Genomic DNA, 11608 nt, shown 5'->3' on the forward strand with positions numbered 1-11608 from the left:
ATAAGTTATTTTTATGAATAAATAATTTAATCCTGGTTGATATGAATCATAATAAAGTGAGTTCAACTTTTAAAAAGCGTAAACCTTATTTCACTCTGTATCTGAGGAAAAGGGGCCGCATGGGACGCTTGGAATACATACCAAAATATCACAGCTGCTTTTTGTGATAGGCCAATTCTCAAAACTGTAAAAAAGTTGTTGAAACCATTGGAGAGGCTTATAGTTTCGCTATGTGACTTTATTAGCATTGATGAATGTGTCAATGATGCAAGAAAACATGTAAAAAAATAGAATATACTTTTTGCTACGTAAACTAAAGTGAAAAACAACGCGAATTAAGCAAAAATCAATTATAGAAATGGGCATATTACAGTTTCGGTTGTCTATACAAGAGCCTTCCTCAAAAGAAGGGTTCCTTTAAATTAAGATTAAGAATTAGATGTTTTTAAGCATTTTTTTAAAAAAAAAATTTGATTTGCATCAGGGCTCGAAAAAACTCATAAATTTTACCCGTCCCCGTGGACGGCTTGTCCAACAATGTACCCGTCCTACTTTGAAACTAACCCGTAACTTCTAAATAAATAAAAATATAATTTTCTCTTATTTATTACAAACATTTACATAATTGCACAATGAATTAGTAGTTACTAGGATTACATTATTCAGTAATAAAAGAGTTAACGGGATTTCTAGATTAGAGGGTCATTTTAGGAGTGAGGTGCTAGACTCTTGTAAGAAAACAAAAATTGAAAATGTATCACGAACATTAGCGGGAAAATGGCCGTCCGCGCGGACGTCGGATTCGAGAAATTTGTTGCCCGCGGGGAATTTTTGACCGCCGAGGACGGGTGGTTTTTCGAGCCCTGATTTGCATACTGTATATTTGCGTCTTTCAAGACTTTGTAAGTTTGCTAAAAACGCAAAAATTATTTCAATGTGCATTTCAATGTGTAAAGATGCATTCTTAAGAACTTTATGAAGAATTAAAAAAAAAAAACAAAAAAAAAACAGTAGATTTAGGAAACTTTTATAAATAATGCCAGAAGGATCACTGATTAAATCAAAACTTTTATTAATGTCTTGTAATAAACAATCAGTAAATATTTTTAATACCTTTAAGATAATGAAATTAAAAAAAAATTTAAAAATTCAATCCTAATTATGAAATTAAAAGAAAATCAATCAAAAAAATACTAATTCCTGAACAAAAAGTCTCAAAATTATTTAAGAGAGAGTATTGCTTAGTATCCATAATTTAAATATGCTTCAGAAAGGGTCAATTCGGCATCCTACGACCGGTACAACATTTCGGCCATTTGTAGGGGTTGAGGAAGGTGTTTTGCATTTGTTTCCACAATTTTCTCTGCAGCATAATTCGCCTCTGGGACAATCATCATTTGAACAGCAGCGGTTGATTGATCTAATACAAACAATGGTCTCTCTTGTTGGGCAATAACCTGAAAAGGAAGAGACGAATTTTGAATGGGAATAAGAAATTCAACACTCTCAGTAACTACCACTACAAATATTAAATACCAATTCACTAGTATATAAGACAAGTTAACTTGATTCTACCTTGAGGTACCTTTAGATAGAAGAAGGTTGATATAGTCGATAATTATATCCCATTAATGTTGACCCCCGGCCGGACGTGATATGTACTCGTCAACATTGATGAATGGTCCACGATAAACAGTTGACTTGTTCATAAATTAGCTCTCAAAAATCCGGTGAAGTAAATACAAATCTCCCGGCCAATAAAGATTAAAATAATGAGTGTTAGAATAAAATAATTAAATAAACAGCGTAATTTAACTAGTAGCATACCTTCATCGAATTCTATCAAAGATTAAATTTTAGAAAAGGAGCAGTGTGGCGTTACCACTACAAATATAAAATACCAATTTACTAGTATATAAGACGCGTTAACTTAATTTAATATTGAGGTACCTTTTGATTGATGAAGTTTGACGTAGTCGTTAATATCCCCTTATAAACATAATCGGAATGCTATTTGTAGTTACAATATTGTAAATGTTCATAACAGATTATGCGTGTTATTTGCTTTCTCATTCCAGCATATTTTTTCAATTGTTGTCTTTTTTTAACCAATAATTAATTATTTATTTTTTAAAAAAATAAGTTGAAGGCGGAGCTTCGAGGTGATTAAAGACTAAAACTAACAAATTTCGAAACCAAGTTGTTAATCTAGCCAAGTGTCATATAGCACATCCTTTTCATTAAATTATGTAAATTTTTGATTTTGTCAAAATGAAATAAATCATTTAAGAAACGGGGAACTTTTTCCCCCTTTTTATTTCTTTTTATTGAAGGGTTAAGAAAATTATAAAATGTTCGGAAGTCGATGATCAAAAACGTCTGACATAACTTTTGTTCACGTTACTCATTCACTTTCAAAAACAATAATTCACATAAATAATTGATATAATATTAATATATATGTATTTTAAGTAATTGATATAAACTCATGGTGTTTCATAATCGCCAATCTTCATATGCATTTTTTTTATCCTTGACAAAACTGAAGTAAAGCAATCATATACAATAGATGACACAAATAAATATTTAAACGCTGACGAAACAAAAATGGTAGCAAAATGTGTCGAATCACCTGTGGGGAAGGTGAGATGAAATAAATTTGAAAACGGTTTGATTGTCTGATGATACCTTGAGTATCTCTAAGAATCGTTTTTAATTGCATTCAACTTCTTCTGCGATCCAAGGGATTTTTATGTTTACAGTCAATAGTGATTAGTTTGATTTTGGTGGTGTTTAATTTTTCTTCACTTCACTAATTTGATACTCCAAATCTGTTGACATTTTATTATTTTATTTTTGACAGGGATTTTAAAAACGCATACTAAACGCTGTAATTTCGGAGCACATTTTCTGTAGTACTTAGTTCGAAATAACGACCAAGAGTTTTAACCCTTGTTATTTTTTAATTTCATATTTTTCGTTGTAAGTGCAGAACTAATTAAACAATCAAAAACGTCTAGCTATTACTGTATTCGTTTACCCAAAGATGACGATAAATTTACATGCAAAATATAGTATTGATACACAGGTTTTATTTTTTTTTATTGGTTAATTTTGAAAATGATCTGGAAAGATTTAAATGGTATATAAATTCTTACATCAATTTAAACAACTTAATTTTGAATAACGATATCAAAATTTAAGCTAAAAAGATTCAAATGTTTTCGAAAACTGAAATTTCGATAACGTCATAGTTCTGTTTCCCACCCCTGATAACATTTCATCAGATTTTATTTGCATTTTTAATTTTGTCAATAAAAAATACTTTAAATAAAATTGGCTTCGGCCATGGTGGTAAACTTAACGCGACTTTTTTCCTAGACAGCATGAAGTATACCGGATTCCCGGAATTGTTTGATCCAAGTTGTAATTTTCAGCAAGAGAATGTATTCATTTTAATTGAGAAATCTTCAAAGAATTTTTTTTTTTTTTTTGATAATAGCGAGCGTGTTATGAATCACCTGCCCTTTATCATGTCCGAAATCTCCAAGAAAACTTTAAGGGCTATCTTTAGTAAGACTGTATATGCAAAAGAAAAAAGAAAAGAAAGAAGAAGCTGTTTCAGTCTGTGGCTGAATTGAAATTTGACACCATTGAAACCTGACATATTATTGATAATATTGACCTTCATGGTTTAGTCACTAGTACACAACAATGTACATTTCAATTGAAATATAAACACGACGCATATATTACCAATAATCAGAAGTGGCTTTTTTCGATAGAACACATTATTTCCTCCTTTTTTATTTATTCGATATTTTTTCCTTATCCAGATACAGCAGGAGGTGAAGAGTTACTCCTTGCAAATATGTGGTTTATATGACATCTTTAATATGTATGTTTGATTGTCATAGGTTTTCTTAGCCTTCAGTTATAGCACAAAATATAGGTAGCTTTATTTAAGTGGGAAACATTCGCACATGTTGATGATCTAAATGATCCCAAACATGACTTTAAAATTATTAAAAAAGTCTCCTTAAAATAAAAAATCCCTTATAAACAAGGCTTTCAGTCTTAAAACGACACTCCTTAATCTTATCCATAGATTACAAAAGGCAACAAACGAGAGGAAAACTGTATTGATACTTTTATTAGCTTACATATAAATTCATTAAAGGATGTACAAAAGAAAAGGTAAAATTATTAAAAAGTTTCATGTATAGATTTACAAAATACAAAAAAAAATGTACAAGAAATGCTTTAAAATGTAAAAGAAAATATGAACTGAAATATGAAAAATATCCCAACAATCTGAAAAAGGGTCCTACAGTATCTAAAAAAGGCACTATAAAAGAGAAAAAATTTATCCAAGAATGCAAAATTAAAGATAATATTAATAAAATAACAATAATATGTAAGTGTCATGAAAATTCGGTCTTTATAATGACACAAGTATCAACAAAAATGTCTTACTGGTTTAAAATAAGAGAAGATTTAAAATTTTAACAGATTTAATTTTTTACAAACATTTTAAAATTAATTGAAGAAAAATGTAATGGAGAAAGTTGATCTTTACTTACTCGAATTAACGGTACATGATGATATTAAGAAAACTGCTATTAATATTAACTTCTTCATTTTTTCTATTGATAAAGTAAAATAATGAATGAAATATTAGAAATTATGCTAAACGACAGCACAATGCGATACTATTCCATCCAATATAATTGACTCTCTTACTTTTAATGAAAAAGGAATTTTATTGCCTTTAAAATACTGATTATCTAAACGCGTCACATGCTTATCTTTTTGCGCTCTTGACCTTGGAAAAACCCAAATAACTTTCTAAAATCAATATTTCGAAAAATATTATTTGAAACAATATTTATTTTTGTAAGAAAGATTTGAAAACAAAATTTTATCTGTCATTGTTAAAATGATAGAATGATAAAATTTTTGTGCATTACATAACTTAACTATGTCTTCAAGTTCGATGTTAAAGACAGAGATAGTTACATTTGTAAATATCTAAATGTGTTTCAAAGGAAGCTTATTTAAACTCATGAGACTTAACTGCTTAATAAAAAGAGATATTGAAATGTTGTGAATTTTTTATTCAGGATTTTTTATCGTGAATTTATTTATTTATTATTGTGAATTTCTAATTGTGTGTGACCTGATGTTTTTCTCACTTGTTTGACTTTCTTAATAACAAATCTAATTCCAACTATATTTTCAATATTAAAGTGGAGAACGGAAGACAAAAGTCCATGTAATGTTACTTGTAGTTTTAATAATTTGGAATGAGAATAATGGGATTGAAATCGCATGTTTATATTATAGACTTACTATAAACTCAATGGGCCTGTAATCTATAATTTTGATAACTGTACTAAACAAATTTCAAAAATATTAATCAAAATTTATGTATCCTGCATTTGATTCGATATCCAAATGAAATGCAAGCCAATTCTAAAGTTGAAATTTCAATTAAGACGTCCTCATAAGCTTTTCTTTGAGGGGGGAGAAAAATTATTCAAACTAAGATAAATAAGCCAATATCTAAACTCCGAAGATTATTTAACCTTGATGTCTTGAAGTATAACGCAAAATAATGAGAATCTTCTACTGTCTAGTGGTATCGTTTTTTTAACAGTGACCACTTTTTAAGACATTTAACCACTTTTTGTCAAAAATCGAACGTTTTAAATAAACTTAATTTTAATAATGTCAGGTATTTCGTTTGATGCAGTTCTCAAAATAGGGTAAACATATTACAAGGTTCATTTCTGATTGAAACAATTTAAACCAGTGGTAGCATTTTTAATAGTGGCCACTTTTTAAAAAACGTATTTTTAACACATTTTTCGAAGTTTGAAACGTTAAATAAACCTGATATTAATTATGTAAGGTATTTCTTTTGAAGTATTTCTCAAAATATGGAGAAAAAAAAACACTAGGTTTATTTCTAAAATTAAAAATTTTCAGAAATATGCGTAAAATAAAGTAATTTTCATGTTTGAGTAAAATATTGACTTTTTGGTAAAATTAACAATAAAATATGGTTTCTATTACAAAACTGCTTGGAAGTAAATGAGGAAACATTTAGTAACTTTGACCAAAATTCGTAAGTTTAAAAATACTAAGAGAGTTTGAGATGACACAAAAAAAATCCAATTTTATACCCTTTATTTTATTTAGTAAACACTTAACAGTCCCTAAACACTTCTCGTGGGTAAATTGCTTTTTTTTTCGATTTACACTATAAGTAAGTATCTACCATGATTTAAAATTACGGCGTGTATTAGAATGCCGTGTACAAAAGTGGAAAGAAGAGAGAAAACAAAAAAATTATTGTAATGGAAAATATCGGTGTCGGTCTGGGAAACATCCCTGATTCGAAGATATACTATTACAATTTTGATCCTTCGCAAAAGGGATGACTTACCCGCTCTGGGATCCCAAGAACTTGCATGCGAAGTCGAGCCATTAACGAGGACCGATACCGTGCATCCTGGGTTCCTACACAGGCTGATCAAAGTGGTCACCCACCCGTTTGATGACCGCAGCCAGTGATGCTTGAGTAAATTTGGTCTTTTACTGGGAACCATGCTGGTGAAGTTGAAAAACATATTACTCGAATTAGAGAAAGACATAACAAATATGTATCTATTCTAATGTGGAGGTAGCTGGTCCGAATCTCACCGTATCCCAGAATGTATACTTGTGCTGTCTGTCTCTATCTTGCGCTATCTGTATTTCCTGTCCAGCAGTGGACTGATTGTTAAGGCAAGGTTCCCAGTAGAACGCCGAAGTCAAGTGTCACTGGCTGTGGTCAGTGTGCGGGTGGGTGACCACTTGGATCAGACTACGAGGGGACCGAGGCTGTGTGGTATTGGTCCTCATTAAACTGTTTTATCGTAAAGTGCTCGACTTAGCCAAGATAGTCGGGCTACCGAAGCGGGGTGCCATCCCCTCTGCAGAGGATCAAAATTGTGATGGCATATTTTCGAATCATTCTCTGGGATGTTTCCCGGACCATTGCCAATAGCCCATTGTGCAGCTCTAGTGCAACGTAATTAAAGTACAACAACAACTGTATTTTACTTAGACAAGGGCATATTAGCCGAACTTTGTAATTAACACCTAAGTCTGCGTATGTGTGGGTAACAATAAATAAGTAAATGCATCCATGTTTACTGTGAGATTTGAACCCGCTGCCTATATTTCCATTTTAGGATTCTGTGACATCCCGGATGCGTAACAGTTAAACTACTAATTTAGTTTAGCCTTTTCCAGGCATTTGTTCATTTACAAATGCAAATTTTTTTATGCAGGATTTAACAGAATGCCTCGTACAAACTTGGAGGGGAGGTAGAGAACATCGTTAGGAGCCATAATTACATTGGAAAGCTTTGAGAGGAAACGTCACCTGCACGTAATAAAGAGATTTGAAAGTTTTACACCGGCCTAGGCCAATAGGCACATACGCCAAATACAATGGAATACATTAAAAAAAAGGTCAACATACCCTTATATATAAAATACAAAAAATATACCTATAGTCCGTTCAACGAGAACTGAGAGTGGAAGTAAACAAAAGGGTTGCTGTTTGATCGCCAACGTTTGCCACTTTAACGGTTTCTTCGCTGAATGGGCGATTTCATTTGAATCGACAGAGCTTTTGCTTTTATAGAAAAACGAAAACGATGTTTGGTTTTTAATACCTTAAAATTAGATAAGAAAGTGCAAAATTAAAATATTTTCATGAAAATACGTTTCTAAGTGTTTCAGTAAACACATAATTTTATTTTAAGAATAGTTTTAATATATATTTATATTTCTTTAAGTTTTGATTAAATTAGTTTTAATATATTTTGCATAAATATCTATGAAAAACATAACTTTTATAATTCCATCGTAAAAGTCGTATAGAATTGAAAGTTATGTTAAAAAATGTTAAAAAAATACTCTTTTATTTTCATAATTACAATTTTTTTTTAAAATTTATTAGAAGTTAAATAATATTTAAAATAGTTTTATGTTTCACCGATTGATTTAAAAATATATTAGAAGGAGCTGCATTTACTTGCATTTTTAAATTGTTAATTATCTTTATTTTTCTAAGTGAAGTATTACGAAAATAATTACACTAAAAGAAACTTGGAACTCTTTTATATGTCTCACAAAATCTTTTGTTAAGAAAAATATACCCACTTAACCTATTAAAAAAAAGCAGTTTGTAAACCTCGAATTCAATAGGTTTTTGAAAAAATAGAATCAAGTGTCAAAATTATTTAATTTTACGTAACATTTTAATTTCTGTACTTAATTAACAACTATACCGATAACGAAAATAATTATATTAAACTACTCAGAAAAGAACAAAATTTTAAGAATTACTGTATTAATGATCACTTAATCATGGATAATAACGAATAATTATATCATTAAAAAGTAAAAATGAATCCTCGTCGTTTGAATTGATATTTATTTTGAATGCACTTCCGTTTTATAAATGTTCAATATTATTTCTTTCTCAGCTTTACTTATGTAAGATTTCTTCTGTCGTTTTCTAGGAGGACTTAAATCCATCGCTTTATTTTCCATATTACTCATGAAACACTTACAAAAAGACACCACGGCGAAACAAACAACCCTCTAAAAATAAGAGTTTTTGCTTGTCTGATAGGCGCTATTTGTCATTATTCCGGCGACAAGTAGACAGCTGTATTGCGCCAAATAGCACGCCGCTTTGTTTACTTTCGCTATCAGTTCTCGTTGAACAGACTATAGAAGAATCGGGATGGCAACAGGCCATTTACATAAATTAACATAGTAATAAAATGCTTAAAAATATCAGGTCAACAGACCCTTATATGGCAGGTCAACAGACCCTTATAGCCTTAAAAAATTGTCCTATTTTACATAGAACGTAATAAAGAGATGAAGACATTAAGACTACAAAATAAAATTCAGTGTAAAACGCTTTATTATTCAATAAAAGAGTACAATGTATAAATTACAAGCATCGCAGGGAGTGTTCGAAATTGCTCCCATTGGTTTGGATGCACGCATGATATCTCCGGGATATGGATTGGCGAATATTTTCGAAGATACCTGGCGCTTCACTGATCGTAACAACAGAGATTCGTGCCGCCATGTCCATTTCAGAATATTCATGCGCGTACACATTGCTCTACAATGGCACCCCAGAAAAAAAAATCACGAATTGATAATTCAGGAGTTTTGAGTGGGCAAGCAACTGGACCATCAAGCCCAATCCAATTGTTTCCTTACGGAGTGAACAATGGACAATTACAGTCAAAAATTTTTTTTAATTTTAATGCATTCAGAATCCCTCAAAACTCCCAGAAAACATTTTATTACTTTTCTAAGAAGACTATTTATTTAGTTATTTTCAATCAAAAAACGCTTACTTTCGTTTTCGCCTGAAACGGGGAGTCACGTGATTATTCACGAACTGACGTCACACGTGTCCATCTGCCGTTCACTTACAATGGCTGTGCTGTGAAAACCAATACGTTCTTGCTTTCGTTTAAATTTTCTAATTAAATCCAACCATTTTAGATGGTCTAAAGCTATCTGTATAAAAAATTGCGCCTTAATATCGCTTAATAAAAATGTGGATTTGATATAACGTATTTTTATAATGTTAAATTTTAGTGGTACCCACAGAAACATTGTTAATATATGACGAAATTTTCTAGCTCGGAATATTTAAGATTTTTTAGTTCAATAAGAAAAGTGCATGGTATTGCTTATAAATGATGCGTTATAAAAACAAAATAACTTCGTTTTTTCATTTTTAAACTGTGATCTTAATTTTAATGTGTACTTCAAGTTCATTTGGAAGATTTATTTTCATCCTAAGTGAAAGAAATGTTGGATCAATTTCTTATGCAGAATAAATAGTTTTAGATTTTAAAATGTAGGACAGCTTAAGTTATTGATAATTTTTATCTATTTATTCTAGCGTGAATTCAAAACATGTAATTGTATTCATAGCAGTAGCCTCTTAAAAAACTTGTGATCCCAGCAAAACTTTAAATTCATATATATATATATATATATATATATATATATATATATATATATATATATATATATATATATATATATATATATATAATATACATTCCTGCAGATTTTATTAACTTTACTTTAATTGCCTTAAACTATGTTATAAGAGTATTTGAAATCAAGCATATTTTTTAATTATTTAATAAATAATAAAGAATGTGCATTAGAATTTCTTTCCGTTTTGTATAAGTTAATTTTTCATTTGTTCTCTAGCTTTAGTGAAACAAAAACTTCCAGCTTAATGATATTCGCTGAAATATTGTGGATAAATAAGTTAATTAGATATGGATAAATGAGAAATGAAGTGAAATTTTAAGTATAACTAGATTATGGTGATGATGATGGTCAGATATATTTCAATGGACTAGATTCTTGAAAGTGTTGATACGTTTTCGGCTATACCGTATGCATAACCTGAGATTTTTTTAAAACTATTTTATATAATTTTTTTTTAATTAAAAGTGTATAATGTATTAATTTTACTATTTTAGAATTCTTCATTACAAGCACTGACAAAAAGCTTGCAAAAATAAGGAGAGAAATTAACAATAACCATACTTTATTAATACTATATTGCAGAAAAAGGAATTAAAATTTAAAAATAAAAATAATTTCGAACTGTAACGGAATTCCTATTTAAGCTAAGAATAATAAATATAAGCGTTAATGTGTATTTAAATATTTAATGCATAGAGAAACAAACAAAAAAAGATGGCATAAACTGCATTAGTAAATATTTACTTAAAAAGAAAATCCTTCAACTCTAGTAATAAATAAATAAATTAAAGAAGCAACATTAAATTACATTATTTGAATTTTTGATCATTAGCACAAAGATTGTAACGATGATGGACTGATATTTTTCAATGGACTAGATTTATGAAAATACTGATTTGTTTTAATGCAATAACCAATTATAAAATCATCCATCCTATATCAAAATGTATAAAATTTTCTATCCAATCTGCGACTTATTTTAGTTAAGTAATTAGGTTGCAATTAGAAGCATTAATTTAATTTAAAAGTAAGTGGAATGAAATAGTATTTTCTATGAACTTTAACACTTCTGATTTCAGCCGAAAAGAAATGTTGATTCGCTGTAAAGAGCTACATAATCATTTGTTCAGATATTTTAATGATAAATAACAACGTTTGAAGTTTTAAAATCTTTCTTTCATTTTGCACACACTCTCAGAACCGTAAATTTAATTCACAAAATTTTTACTGATAATTTACAAAGGGTGTTCATACGGTATACGTGATATCAAAACTAAAAAAGCATTGAAATAGCCTTAACGGATGGAGACGGCATGTTTCCCTTCGGCACATTTGACGTCATAGCCAATCAGGGGTCGTTTTTGATTGCATCACTTACGGAGGCCTTTTGGGGCAATTTAAATGTTTAATAACTAAATAAATTAACATTTGCCGAAAAAACAGTCAGATTTTCGGTTTCAGGGGAGAATTTCCTATAAGTTAGGTATGAAAATAAAAAAATTTA

The 11608-nt window shown here is 29.8% G+C and overlaps 1 protein-coding gene across 1 annotated transcript; it reads right to left on the reverse strand.

Annotated features, from left to right (window-relative positions):
* Positions 1–1048: 1048 nt before the first annotated feature.
* On the reverse strand, positions 1049–4818 carry LOC147807219 (U15-lycotoxin-Ls1a-like). The gene is made up of 2 exons (XM_087167974.1): positions 4584–4818; positions 1049–1457 (listed from the first exon to the last, which is right to left on the reverse strand). Exons 1-2 carry the CDS (start codon positions 4639–4641, stop codon positions 1267–1269), a joined length of 249 nt encoding a protein of 82 aa, XP_087024100.1. The 5' UTR covers positions 4642–4818; the 3' UTR covers positions 1049–1266.
* Positions 4819–11608: the final 6790 nt, after the last annotated feature.

Source organism: Parasteatoda tepidariorum, chromosome 7 (genome assembly GCF_982258835.1).
Source record: "Parasteatoda tepidariorum strain Cologne lab strain chromosome 7, Ptep-v5.0, whole genome shotgun sequence".
Classification (NCBI taxonomy): domain Eukaryota; kingdom Metazoa; phylum Arthropoda; class Arachnida; order Araneae; family Theridiidae; genus Parasteatoda; species Parasteatoda tepidariorum.

Excerpts from the sequence above, each read along its gene's own strand:
- LOC147807219 (XM_087167974.1), bottom strand. The coding sequence starts at position 4,641 with ATGAAGAAGTTAATATTAATAGCAGTTTTCTTAATATCATCATGTACC. Across the intron at positions 1,458-4,583 it reads ATCATGTACCGTTAATTCGA|GTTATTGCCCAACAAGAGAG; the intron begins GTAAGTAAAGAT and ends CTTCCTTTTCAG.